Source organism: Gnatocerus cornutus, chromosome 8 (assembly GCF_029298725.1).
Source record: "Gnatocerus cornutus isolate USDA-ARS CGAHR chromosome 8, icGnaCorn1.1, whole genome shotgun sequence".
NCBI lineage: Eukaryota > Metazoa > Arthropoda > Insecta > Coleoptera > Tenebrionidae > Gnatocerus > Gnatocerus cornutus.
The window spans coordinates 10,279,810-10,294,695 of NC_142240.1; the positions used below are offsets into that span (position 1 = coordinate 10,279,810).

General features: G+C 35.7%; 1 protein-coding gene and 1 non-coding gene across 2 annotated transcripts; both read right to left on the reverse strand.

Moving 5' to 3' along the window:
* Positions 1 to 793: 793 nt before the first annotated feature.
* Positions 794 to 866, reverse strand: TRNAR-UCU (transfer RNA arginine (anticodon UCU)). The gene has a single exon. It is a non-coding gene; the product is annotated as a tRNA-Arg (tRNA).
* A 1,511-nt stretch (positions 867 to 2,377) lies between these two features.
* On the reverse strand, positions 2,378 to 4,011 carry LOC148169682 (extracellular matrix protein 2-like). The gene is made up of 2 exons (XM_088042955.1): positions 3,907 to 4,011; positions 2,378 to 3,860 (listed from the first exon to the last, which is right to left on the reverse strand). The coding sequence occupies exons 1-2, from the start codon at positions 3,920 to 3,922 to the stop codon at positions 2,497 to 2,499; spliced, it is 1,380 nt and encodes a 459-aa protein (XP_087899081.1). The 5' UTR covers positions 3,923 to 4,011; the 3' UTR covers positions 2,378 to 2,496.
* Positions 4,012 to 14,886: the final 10,875 nt, after the last annotated feature.

The window sequence follows — 14,886 nt, forward strand, 5'->3', positions numbered from 1 at the left end:
TAATTCAACGTGAGTTCAGTTCTTTGTCCTGTGACTTTCTAGCGTTGATTTTTTCTAGTTACCCCTATTTGTAGGGTTGTAATAAAAAAGTCAACTGCAGGCGAGGCACTAGTTATTCTGAACGAGTTTCACGCTATTATGAGTTCTAGCGCAAATTAATTTTTTCGGGATGTCTGGATAAATAATTTACATGCGAGCTCGAGTGCCCCTTGGGGAACTTACAGGTTCTTTTATTAAATCTCAATTAGTGGCAGGAATTAATAAGTTGCGCGCTTGTTAATGAGCCCTACATGAACGGAATGCGGGTAGTAAATTCATTACATTTTTTACCCTTCGTTTTGTTCCATTGGGGCTCAATGTCACCTGTCATGAATTCGTTAGATTGAACTCCTCCGATATCAAACTGTATACATATTCAACAACCCTCGCAAAAACCCTAATTTTAATCCCACAGGGACGGGAATTTTATTAAGAATTGATTAATTCATACACTTTTTATTGGCTCTTTTGTAATAAAAACAAACGGCGCTGTAACTATAAATCGGCCTTTTTTATTACGAATTAGAGCGCGGCGTTAATGCCGTATGGCCCACGATGATAAAAGTCTAATTTTAGTAAATTGGGTTTTATGCTCGTGAATAAATATGACTGACACTGATGCAAATAACGAAAGTAAAATTTCTTGTGGGACTCCAAAAGTTAGAAGCGTCAGAAATGTTGTGATTTATTAGATTGGTAACAATTTTTTTAAATAAAATCGCTGCTTATTTAAAAAAGAGGCCGCTAAGCCAGCCATCCCTGGCGGGGATCGAACCCACGACCTTTGGATTAGAAGTCCAACGCGCTATCCTCTGCGCCACAGGGACGTTGGCTCCTCTTCGTTTCTAGAGAATTAACAGGAGGGGGTCAAGTCCAGGAAAAAATTAATATTTTAAACTATTTGGATAATAAATAAAAAATTAGAAGACATTTATTAGCTGGTTTCCGAAGCTTTTTTGTCTTGTTTTTAGCGGGAAAGAGTAAAATTGTTCTCAAATCGTTCTCGTTATGTAATGACTATAATATAACACCCTGTATAAGGAATCTCAATTTTGGATAACAGAGAATGTTGTAATTTTCCTCAGAAAAAATCTCAATTCAAAAATACAATGAAAAATATTAATTTAAAAAATGGTGGATGCGCCAAACTTGTTTCATGTCCAAGCATAAATTACCCACCGCTGAGATTTTTTGCAATTCGATTCTGGTGGCCATAACTTCTTATTAATGTATTGGCCTTGGTGGAGCGCCCCTTCCGCTCCATGGCCTTCGCCCGTTAGCTCCAATTCCGTGAAAATCCGTAATATCCCGGCAAGCCCCTCATCCTTCAGTCCAGGTGTGAAAATTGCCTTAACCGCGTTTTCCGCCGCAAAAAATCATGCAAATCTGGAATGATTGACGTCTAGGATATTAGGGCTCCGTCCGTCCCGAGCGTCCATCCCGGAAATGAGAGCGTTAATCCGAAACATCCCTTCGGACTTGAATCGAACGAAATGAATTCGGTTTCTTGTTACCGTGGCATGTTTACGTCTTGCTGTAATGGAGGTGTAAAGTTGAATCTAGGCAATAAAATACCTGAGATTAGCTACTTGGCCATGGCTGGAATTCGCAGGCTCATTGGTCCTTTGAGATTCACCTGGGCTATGGGTTGCTTTGCAATTAAGATCCCTGCAACTATAAATCTCAGCTTGTCGCAGTGTGTCGTGTTGGACCATACGGGAACAACGCTTTGAGTTATTTCATTATCTTTTAAAGGTTGAATTATAAATGGAATATTTCACATTCTTTACAAGGATAATTGTTTTTGGCGGATTTGTAATTTGGATTATTCGGTGGAGGATGTGCTTGCCTTTGAGAAATTCGCTTAATTACCTTCTTTCGCGCATATCTCGCCATTCCATCGCTAGACGTTTAATTTCCTTTTACTATACTTCACCCAACCACATTTGCCACGATGGCGGTTGAGGAATAAAGAACTTGCGGTGTTATAAACTTCTACAGACTGGATTTTGGCACTTCCGGGATACTACAACGCAACAAAAACTGCGAAAACATTATTTATGACACCACTCCTTCATAAGCATTAATTTATTATATTTTTCTCCAGATTTTCTTTACTGTTTTTTAGTTCTTATTACAGAAAATAAACTACAGCGTCCGGAATGAAACGAGCTCATTCTGGAATAGAAATCCCGATATTTTAATCCTGTGGCTTTAAATATTAATGGAGCAACAAGATTTAAATTTTAAATCTCGCGCTCCAATATTCAAATACTAACTTAAAACCATATCACCATGACGTGATAGTTTGGCGCGAGTTTTGAATACCAAAGACTCATTAGTGCGTATAAAATTTATTAAACTTGGAACGACAAAACAAAATCACTTTTGTGACAAACATGGAACATAAATATAAAAAAGTAATACAAAAATAAACTCTCGTTGGCAAAAAGGAATTTAATCTTCTTCGGCATCCTGGAAGAACCAGTCTTCATTGTTGTCGAAATCAATCACAACAGTCTTTGGTCTCTTCTTGACTAAATCTTCAATACCAGTCCATTCATCATCGGATGTTGTAACAGCCTCATTTTTTACAATTTCCGCATTTGGTTTTTCTTCATCCCAGCACTCGTCGCTGTCGACGTAGTGTAACTCCCCCGAGTCATCACCGACGTCGTCTAAAGACGCTTCTGATTCTGAATAGTCGCTAGCTGACAGCACTTGGAATCTTCTTCCGTGGGTTCTTACGTCCTCCAATGTCCCGCGGAATTCGCCGCGTTTTTTCGAGTATTCGTCTCCCAAAAGTGAGGTGTCGAGGTAGTTTTGCTCTAGATCTATAAGTTTGACTCGGTCGATCGAAATGGGAAGTTTTTCCAACTCATTGTTGTATAGATCGAGAAGTTCTAAATCGTTGGTGAATTCACCAACTGTAGAAATACAGTTTAGGGGTGCTTTGATTATCGATAATTTTTCCAAAGCGGTAACATATTTAGGTAACGAACAAATCGAGTTACGGGAAATATCTAAAATCTCCAGATTCTGCAATTGTTGGATTTCTTGTGGAATCCAGTTGAGCTCGCACTGAACCAAGTGCAGTTCGACTATAGAAGCGTGAGAAAAAATCCCCTGGGGAATCACAGAGAGGACTAAATTATTTAATTTCAGAACGAGTAATTTTTTCCATTTGGTCTGATTAAAAAGTCCATTAATCTCGGTGAATCGATTTTCATTTACCCCCGACAAGTCATTGCTAATATCCAAAAACTCCAACGTTTTTATCCTTTTGAAAAAGATAAAATCAAAATCCAGGAGCTGGCAGTTGGACATTTCTAGCTTTTGGACGGTTAATTCTCGCGTTGGGTTTAACTTCATTAAAAAATTCTTTTTGTAGCAGACTTCTGCCAATTTAGGACATCGCACTGTTAAAATCCATTCTGGAAAGTTCTCAATCTGGTTCTCTTCAACCTTCAACTTTACAATAGTGTCGCAACAAGCTGGTGTTATATCAAAATTTGTGAGAAGATTGTGGGACAAATCCAACAACTCCAGAGAATTCAAACCGGAGTACAAGCAATAAGGAACTTCCGCGAGTTTATTGTGACTGAGAATCAGTTGTTTCAAGTTTAACATTTGTACAGTATTGGGGAGCTCGGTAATTTCGCAGTTAGGTATCGATAGGATTGTAATGTGATTATAAGTAGACGGGGGGTTGGTGATCAGCTCATTTAGACGGATCATATTCTGGGGCTCTTCAAGGGGGCTGGTGCTGCGGAGGCGTGGATAACCTTCTTCATCATTGTCGAGACACAAAACTAAATCAACTAGAAAGAAGGTTACTAAAGGATAAATTTAAAGAAATGAACTTACATTGGTACATCCCCATGCCACCGCCAGTTAACGCCTTATTAAAGAATTTGGAAAAGTGAGGTTAGATTTATGTATACATGGGCGCGTGGTACGAAAACACGAATAGAGTGGACCCGTTCGTAGGCTGCGAAAAGGAACGAACTGGTTTGAGCGCCACGTTTCGCGGGAAAAAAAATAAGTTTGATTAGTTAACAGTTAATTTATTAGCTAATATAACAATAATTGCGCTATTATAAAGAAGTTTCAGCCACAATTTGAGACGTTTAATGTGACCGTGTATTTGTTATTGTTCACAAATAAACGATGCATTTTATTTCATAAAGTTGTCTTCTATTTTCTGATTTTTTTGAAGAAATAGGTAAGGGGAGCATAATATTAAATACCACTTAACGAAACTGAAATTACTTATTTTTGTTTCAAGTAGCTAAAATACTCGTACAGTTTTTGCGGACTAATCGTATCTGTTTTTTTTTTACGGAATAGCAAAAACTTTTTAGGTACGTGTTACAAACAATATTTTTTAGTTATAGTTTCCAAAAATACATTCAAACCTTGAACTTCAAAAATAGCTCGCTTTAAATTTTAGTTACATGCTATACGAACCATCAGTTTGTTTAAAATAAAAACGTTTTTTTTTTTGATAAAATGCAGAATCTTGAAAATTATTTGAAACGCAAAACACATTGTGTTAAATCGAGTTAAATTTATCACAAAATTAGTTATTCATATTTTCGTGAGTCCGAAAACGTCATTTTACGAGTCCACAAATTAGCTATTTTTGGGAGCGTGATAATAAAATAGCTATTTTTGTTATAAGTACCTAAAATACAGTTTTTGCGGACTTATAGTTACGGACAAGGCGTTTCCGAGCCCGCAAAACCTTTTGAGGTACGTGTTATACTAACAACATTTATTACTACGTATGATTAATAATAATAATTTCTCAAAAATAGTAGAGCTTTGGGACTTCAGTTATCATGTCACCATAAGTAACCATCAAATTGTGTAAAGTAAACACAAAAAACTACGTTTTTTGCATAAAATACAGAATCCTGAAAAAAATTTCAAAAAGTGAAGAAAATTGTATACAAACCTAATAATTTATTCGTATTGATGTACCTACTAGATTAAATAAAGTTGTTTAATTGTTGAATTGAAACACTCGATGCTTTATTAGTTGTCATGGTAACTTGTTGGGTTTGAGTCCGAAAAAGACTTATTTTAGGAACTTCGCGTATACTAAAAAAAGATTTTTCTTGACTTTTTTGACATTTGTTTCTCCAAATTTGCACCCTAAAAAATAGGTCTTGCAATCGATACCTGCGGTTGGCAGTACTGCGTGTCTCATTCTTTGCGTTTTCTGCGTGTTTTGCATGACCAATGTGAGGAGCATCGAATTTTTTTGCATAAATATGAAATTCATTCTTTTTAGTGGATCCCGTTTTCATGATATTTCATAACAAACGGCCAAAACTAAGTAGCGAATCTGGCGAATGAAAAATATATGTGTTTTACGAAAGATGGCGGGATTTATTTTCAGTTTTTAGAATGATGTGAGAAAGAAGCAACCTTGCTGGCTGCATTTTTCTTCTTAAATCCGCGTAGTGAAGCGACAGATTTAACAAGTGTTTAGTAAACACAGTTTTTTCTCGTTTTATGAAGGCTGCTTATTATTCTGTTTACTTAATGTTCCATGTTCTTGCGGCGGAAGTTTCACACGAATTTGTCCGCAATATCGAACTTTTTTAATTTGTAAAGCAATATGTTTAACGACTTTATTTCCCCGAGGAGCCATTAATGTGCGAGCTATACCAATCAGCGGGAATTTATAACGTCGAACTTTTAACAACGAATTATTCAAAGTATGGTTATAAAATTCATTTTTTTGACATTTTTCAAATTCTTCCCTGATTCGAACTCGAATTAAGAATAAAAATGTTGCGGTATTACAATCAAGGGTGCGGTTTTTATAATTAATATCGGGGGTTAACGAGGGCGCCTGTGATTCCCCAAACGCTCTTATTTCATAAGAAGGGCTAATGGATGTTAAACATTATTCTTGATTAGCGTCGTAATGGTTGCGAATTTGGGTTTTTCTACTGATTCCGAAAAATTAATGAGAGTGACTACGGACGAGAAAGATTGCAGATATGACTGCAAACTTATTAAATTTGAAATTAATATGTCAGTTCAAAGGGATGTAAATGCGCGCTGCATCGTACTAATCAAGTTTGTAATTATAATACTTCAAAGATACCAAAGTAGTTAAAATTAAATAGTTTCTGGTGAGTGACAGGAACTAGAACAAGGAAAATATAAATACGACTCTATTATTCTCTTTCGTGCTTTTACAATCCACCCCGATACAAGAGAGTACAGGCAAGTTGTTATAAAGTTAAATTAAGAGAGGGTTAGATAAAGAATCTAATTTATATTTTAAAGTTTCGCCGCGCACGCAAACTGCGACTACATAGTTTTCATTGTAGAGACACAGTTTTAGCTTAATTTTGCATTATTATTATAGTACGCTTTCCCGACGAAAACTGTAATAAAAGGAGACATTCTCTTGGGAAGTTTCAGTTTCCAGCTTCTACCAATTTTCTGATGGCGGAAACATACCTAGAGAATGCAAAATTCAAAGTGGGGCACACCTACATTACATCAATCTAATCCGAAATATTTTCATTTTTAATGCGCACGACATTACAAGTCATTTTTTAAAGAAATTTACCTCGGAACTCGATGTTCATTTCACGTTTACTGACGACATTAAGCGGCTTTTCATTGCTTAGAAAATTAAAGGCTTTCAGCTGAAGGAGGGCTTTGGTAATAGAACGACCCTTAGTACTGGCAAATTTAGAGAGCATTTCTTTGATCGTTGCTTTGAGTGATAATCTTCCGTTTTGATGAGTAGCCACCAAGTAAACGGGTCTTACGCCCACGCAATTGTGCGGGATTTTGAAAAACGGAATATAGAAAAATTGAATTGAAATTCGTTTATAGCTTGTATAATTAAAACAACGCAGATCAAATAAAATATGAAAGCTTTGAGCTGCTGTGTCAGTTCGCTTATGGAATAAAATGAGATTAAACTAGATGATGCATAAAATATCATAAAATAAATAAATAAATAATTTAAATACACCAGTTCTTGCCTGTCGATAATTAATTTCTTACAATTGGGACATTTTTTATAAATCGAAGTTAACAAAAAGTATTTTCAATTTATGGAAATGTCACAAAGAGGAGGACCTAATAAAAAATAATTTAGTGACTAATTCTGTTTCTAGATCATGTTTGATGCGTCAGCGTCGCGTCGAACAAATTAAATTAAAAATTGCTAAAATTAGATTCCTACAAATTAACAGTACGGTTTTAGAAATAAATAATCCCGGCGCATCCACCATTTTCATCTCCTCTCATATCCCCCAGTATAGTTTCAATAATAACGTTGCACCGTCATCAAAAGCTCAAACTTACGTGCTTACCTCTCAAAGATAAAGATAAATATTTGAAAATGGAGATATAATTTCGCCATGCAACTGGAATAATTTGCATATTTCGCCGAAAACTTGCTCTGAGAAACAGCTAGAATCTATTAGAAATTTCCAGTTTACATATTCATATATCAAAATACCGGTAATATCAACCGGGAAATGTCTTCACTGCGACGCTTGGTTTAACACTGTTCCACATATGCCCGCCTTGCAGTATCAAATTCGTTACATTTGTAACATTTATGCGGCCCTCAATATTTTAAAAGTATGACAGCAAATAGATTGAGTCCAATAAAACTAAAAAAGTGTGAACTTAGCTCTCGAATTCAGTCCTCGCTATTAATTCTCATCAGTAAGTTCGGAGCTTAATATTTGACAGGTTTGGCCTTGAAATCCGTCAATTACTGAAGTTTCCGTATTATGATTGGTGGTAATTGATTCTCCGTGTTTCGACGTTTCGTCGTCGTAAAATCCTCCAGCTTTGTCTCGTCGGAGTTTATTTATCAAGTTCATGTCACGTCTTGATAAAAATGGTTCCCGAACAGGACGTGTACACGATGTTCGTGTCTGTTCAATCCCTCGGGAACACTTGGACATTTGGATGTCCACGCCATTGATCGCTTTGAATTTTTGTTTAATGGTTTTGACCTCGCGGAAATTCGGCGCTGCTGCCATAAGTAACACGGGTAAGCGCGTGCTTTGTAATAAAATAGTTTAGGAGTATTATAACTTGGTGCAGTGTCAGTGGGATATCACGTAGTCCGCATTTTTCCCAAGAAAGGTTTTTATGAGCGCGTCCTTAAAATGCGACATCAAGGCGTAACTATTATAACGACTGCTCTATTAAAAGGGCAATGTGCAGTAAAAGTGGTGAAAAATTGCGACACGAAGACGATTTGTTTAAAGGGTCAAAGGTTAAGAATGAGGGGCATTGTTAACGCCGCTGGAATTAATTAAATGGATGTATACGAAGGGAGAAGCGAGCACGTGGAGTAATGGGAAAAAGTCAACTAAGCGGTTAAAGACATTGAAATTTCAGGGAGGTTGAACGATCTGAGCTGTACTGAGTTGTAAAATGGCTGTTGGGAGTAAGTGTTATAACCTCATTTCTGCAAAATTCGATTACGGTTCTGCTAGTTTCCAAAGTAAATATCACTTATAAACCTATATGTCGTAAAATGCTACAATTTATATTTTTCTGACATCATAAAAGCTATTGACGTGGGTTTCATGGACGTACATGGAAGAGATCAACTCGCTTTTACTCATATTAATAGTATGAATAATAAAAATGCTTGATTTCGAATAGGACATCAAAAAATATTAAGTGATCCCGGCGCCTCCACCATTTTTATACTTAAATTTATATTTTTTTCTTTTCGAGATATCAATTACAATCTTTAACTATAGCACTAATTTCATCTCGAAACATCATCTCTTGAAAACCCGGATCAATCCCATCTACTAATTTGTTCCCAATATCCACAAAATGAATGGTTTTGTCCACCGGATTTCATTCAACATTCAACAAATTGCGATTTGCAGGAACCGGATAGGCGCTCCGTCCAACATTTCTACCAAAATTCTTTTAAAATAAACTGGTTGTAACAAATTTTAGCCTGAAGACGTACAGTTCTGTGGACGTCGTTCCGGAAAACTGCGACTGTGAAAAGAATAGATAGAGCTGCTTTATTATCGTCTACTTTATCCCGTTCTAAATGTAAAATCAAATAAGTTTTTTTAATTGTGTTATCAATTATTTCTGCAATTATTGTAATTTTAAAAATAAAAGGAGAATATCAACGTAATTAAATAAGACTTGTGTTAAAACGAACGACTCTCTACGCGCTGGGAGCTCCAAATATTTTCTCGACAAATATTCGAAATTCTTGAAGTAGCAAAACGAGGACCACATTTTAGATGTTGAAGGCTTTACTTCGGAAGTTACCAGAAATTAGAAATTTGTTCTTTCTAGTATTTACGCAAAAAACAAAATTTTTATTAACTTTTATTTTGTATTATTTCTTTATTTGTTTTAAATCTAAAAAATAAACTCTGGTGGTTTTACTACCTTCGTCTTGTTTATAAAGTGTGCTAAATTCCAAAATTTTGAGCGAAAAACAGAATTTTTTGAAATTTACACTAAAACTTTTGACCACTTTCTATTAAATTCCGTAACATTGGCAATTTCAGTCCTGAACCAACAAAATTTGGAAGTTTTATTACTTTTAGTGTGTTTATCAACAGTTCTAAATGCCAAAAATTTTGAGCAAAAGACAGAATTTTTAGTAACTTTTATTTTAAAAGAACCAAAAATGTTCATTTTAAAACTCCAGTGTCTTAATTTTTTGCTGAATACTGGGCTGTTTGAGTAGTTAAAGTAGGATAAAAACGAACAATTAAAAGCGCATTTGTCGTATTGGTCCAAAGTCCCTTGCTGCACAACGAAAAAACAAACCGAAATGGATTGGTATTCAATTCATTCAAATTTTTTAGTCCGGCGCTGATCGGTTGCTGCTCCACCGGCACAAAGAATTTCAAAGTATCTGGGGATTGCTTTCATAACTGAAAGTTTTCCCACCGCGCTTATTTTCGCAACTTTATAAAACAACGCTTTTAATTAACTGATATTATCGCAACAGGGCTATTAGCAGGGGTTAAACAAAAAAAGTGTCTTTATGTGTTTAAATTCTCCCGTTTGAAAATGCGAACTCGATTCTGTTTTGGGGTGCGGTGTTTCCTGAGGGAATTATGGAGCATACAGGTGGTTCTCACCTAATCAAGCTTGAGGGAAATCGCATTTAGAAGCGGAACCATCGATGGTTATCAGTTTATCTCCGCTTTACTATCATTTTTGGTGGAGGAGCCGCGGTTATATGAATAATTTCCATTTTATTAAATTGGGGTGCAATATTTTCGCTGTCTTAGAACCGATTTACACTGATTTGGAAGTCAAATCCGTATCGGAGACTTCGAAAAGCTCGCAAGAGTTTGAGCTATTGTTTATTGCGATACTGCAATAGTTGGAGTTTTGAGAGTCATCGAGAGAGGCTTATCGATCGCAAAACAGAATTATGAAATGTAATATAAAATTTCTCGGATGATTTATTCTCTTCGAGCTTGTCTACTCTTTGATTTATATTTGTATAGATTAAAGTCAGGTGAATTTCTGAAAAACTTGGTCTTTCTGTGACACGCGACGATATTGCTGATCTCATATATCCACGATTTAACATCCTGCTGAAAGTTCACCATTTATTTAATATTTCTCTCTTCACTTTTGACAATATACTTTTTGTTCTCCACTGCTGCAAGTTATTGAATTGTCGATCAATAGCTTGCGAAGAATATTCAGCTTTGATGATTGTGTAAAAACCTCACCCCTTGATCAAACTTTGGTACAAGTTATTAAAAGACCAGTCAGGGCGATACGTGATGATTTTTGAGAAGTAATATCAGACGTCTGTCAATATATTTGTGATTTGGCGATGAGAGGGGATGATCGGACTTTGTGGCGTCTCTTCTGGCGCCGGTGGCGTCGGCAATGCGGCGCCACGATGTCCAACTGGCACAGTTCGCCCAAGAAATGGGGGCAAACATCAATATCATCTCTCGGTTTTCAGGTACTTTAAAAAATTCCTGGAAAACTAACAACGAACATGAAAAGTGAATTTAATCAAACACTGTTTGTTTAGTTTTTTGCTCTTTTTATCCAGCAACGTCCGAACATTTCCTGTCAGGACTGCTATTAGAGAGAAAACCAGAACCAGTGCATTACTACATCGTGTTGCACATTACCTCCATCAGCATAAAATTATCATGTCATTTATCATCGTGCATGGAAGCTACAAATTTTTAGTGGCCGCTTTTTATCGGGATTATGGAGATTTTATCAGCGGAATATTTCGGGTCTTTTATGACAAAGCCAGATTACAATGGTTACATAAAATGTACCACAATAGATAAAATGTGTAGTTTTAATGTGGACAGAGTTACGGCTTTTAAACAAAATAGCAAGTTATAAATTATGGACCAAATTAACCCCGTGCTGGATTACTGTCGCTACGTTTAGTAATATCATGGATTTATTTACAGGTTTACCGAAATTTTTTTGCGGGGCGCATCCACCATTTTTGCTGCAATAGTAAAGAATTAATTTATTATTCAACTGTAAACCCAATCGTATTGTGGGTACTTTAAATAACATAACTACAAACTTAAAAAATTTAAAATAATTTGTTTTTCAAAGTCTAGACTTGACTAATAATAATTAAAACACTATTTTTATTATTTTAAGATTTTTTTGTAAAACTACAAATTTAAATTGCTTGAACTCATAACAATAACGAATTTAGCGTTAACAGCTTCAATAAGTCATCACAACGAGCACATTTAATGAATTTTCAAGCTCAACCGGATTTTCGCTTACATTTTTAAGTCCGGAGTTGTGTTCTTCTAATTGAGCCACAAAATATTTATGATTGTTTCGTTTTAATTTATTGACTTAGGGGAAGGTAAAACGAACTTAATTGAAAATAAAATTTACGTTAGCCACGACGCTTGAAAAATCCCACCAAGAAGAAAAAAAATTAAATTGATACTTTCTTTTGTACGCTGGAAAGATGTGAATCTCCAGTTTGATGCAAATGAAGTCACGAGCTATTAAGATCGCCGGATTTTGTATTTTTTTTTGAATTAGAGCGAAGATCGTTGTCGCAGCGTTGGAGACAGTTCTATGATATTTAGTTTATAGAATATAGGACAGGATGGAATCAATAAAGCACTATTCGGTTTTTCTTTGTTTATCGCTCGTTTTCCGATGAAACACTCGATCATTGCGAGGCTTAATTGCTTTCTCTGGCTCACGCACTTGGATAAATAGCAACAGATAGGATATTGAAGCTATAAAAGTCCCGCAAATTGGGGTGCTAACACAATTACCGAAAAATATCAGAGATCTGGTATTATTTATAGAAAGAGAAATTTGGATTCGAAATCTCATTTCGTTGTATCGAGAGGAGGATGAATAAACAATGAGAAGTGCGGACATTATTAACGACAAAAGTGGCAAACGTTGTACAAATACTCGTTTATTTCGAGGACGGCTGTTATTGACTTTTTGTTGCACATTTCATAATCTGCTAATTTAAATTAGTTTAATTGGACCAGATAGACTAAATGTGTAATCACCCACGTTATCATCTGAAATAAATTCGGTTAGATTCCCAAACTTTTGGATACTTACAGTGTAAATAAGCGACCAATCTAACTCCAACAACCCATGAGCGGAAAACCTCTTATTCGTGAGACAAACTTGCAGGAGGAAGCTTTCATCCTACAAAAGAAATATATCGATCTTAAGCACCCACACTTACCTTTTTGTATGAAGCTCTTCTAAAGTCTTCACAAAGAGCAACAGCATCAGCGGCCTGAAAATCAAAAATTAAAATTTTGTGGTGTTTTTAGAAAACGGACTTTCTCTGAAAATCGGATGTAGGGATACAACAGGAAAAGCACTTGCAACAAGATCTCCAGACTCCAGAATGTGCTAGCTCCGAAAAGTGAAAGCTTGTGCTCGGTGCTGCGGTCTTCATTTATTAGTTCCAGCACAGTCATGTATAAAGTTGAGGCCACTGCAGTTGTCGTGTACACAAATTTAAAGAAAACGGTCACTTGTGCAATCTTCTGGATCTCTTTTTTTAGATCAAAGTACATTTGGAGGACTCTTCTAACATCGTCTGGTTGCACGGTGGTAAGTTTTTGGTTGAAGGTGTCCATGATGTTCGCACTGATCATCAAATAATAAAAATTAAGAATTTCTCCGAAGATCGCCAAGAATGTTAGGTACGCTGCCAAAAAGTGACAGAAAACAAAAGAAAAGTTAACTTCTTCGAACATCACTCCAAAAGAAAAAACAACGAATAAAGTGGCCGTAATTTTAAAAACAGTGTAACATTTTAGAAAGACGACTATTTTGGTGATGTTGCTTTGTGTCTTGGTTAGTCGAAGAACGGTTTCTTTGAAAGCTACAATTTTTTTGAAAGTCTCTGTAATGGAGGTTTGTTTTACGTTCATTGTAATGACCAAACTTGCTAAGTAAATGTAATATTCCATTCGCGTTATTTTTAAGAAGAGTGCTTGTTCGTGTCCTGATAAACAAGGCTTTATAGCAATAGCCAGAATAATTATTGCGGTGGTGGGTAAAATGCAGTAAAATCTTGCTAGAAATGTTGTAGTAAACGCTCCGGCTCTAATGGAATACGAGGTTAATCCTGTGATTTTACACGCCAGAAAAATGTATTGCAATGGAACATAGAGATTTTGGCTCATTGTATTTGTTCTATCGCAGGGTGGTGATATTGACAAACCGTTGTTGTTGGACACCCATAAGCTTAATAAACAATCTATTGAATTAGTCGAGAAACAACAATAGCAATAATATTTCATAGGCATAGATATTGGAGTTTTATTGACTGCAAACTTAATTATATTGACTGCGTAGCTAAATTGAATAAAATACAGCGCTGGGGTTTTTGGGATTTGATTGAATTTTACCGCGTTAACAACGTTTGGTATTCATGATCTAAAAGTAAATCCGATTTTGAATTTTTTAAAGGATGCCGGAGATGTTTTTCTGTGCAGTATCGCCCCATTCTGTGGTCTTCTCGTTAACAATTTCAACTTCTTTTTGATTGTCAAAGCACAGACATTTTAATTCGGGTCCGATAAATATGAATGCCAAACTTTAACTTTCACTTCTGAAATGAAAGTACAATTTCTGTTCAGGAATTCGTGTTGCTTGTCTGCTAAAGTTTTAGGTGAAAGAGGCGGATTAAGAAAGTTTCAACTTCTATAGTTATTTATTTTTCCCACTTTCATGAAATGCGTTCGCGGAATAACGCGACATTCATTAAATTAATTAGTTCTAGATAAATTCAATGCCTACGTTTTTTCCAATATCTCTCTGAAAGAAGCTGGAACAATTAAAATGAAAATTTCTGTTTTTTACTATTTTAAAATCCAGCTTAAAGAACCGTAGCTTGTTCCCTGGTCATTCAAAAAAGTATCACTTTTATAGCGATGTACAGCGCTCTAAAAAAGGCGAACAAGAGATATTTTCTTTTATTTTTATGTACTTTATGAATGCTCACTAGATTTGCTGGATTTCGACATCGTTGTTGAGTTTCTCCATCATTTTCAATGGATAAATAGCACAAAATAAGAGTCCTCGCAGTTAGAATCTAACGTGAAAACCATAAACCCAACTCATGATTGGAGAATGATAGCCTTCGGAGTCTAAATCTGTTACTTTTAGTTTATTTTCTTAATTATCTCGCTAAAAATGTCTGATGAAATTTTCTGCGAGGCAACTAAGACTAGTTCGAATAAAGAATTTAGTTTTCTATTTATTTTTGAAGACAGGAGTTCATGCTAGAAACGGACATTTTGCAGGTTGCTAACTCCTCTTTGTGTCGTGGAATTT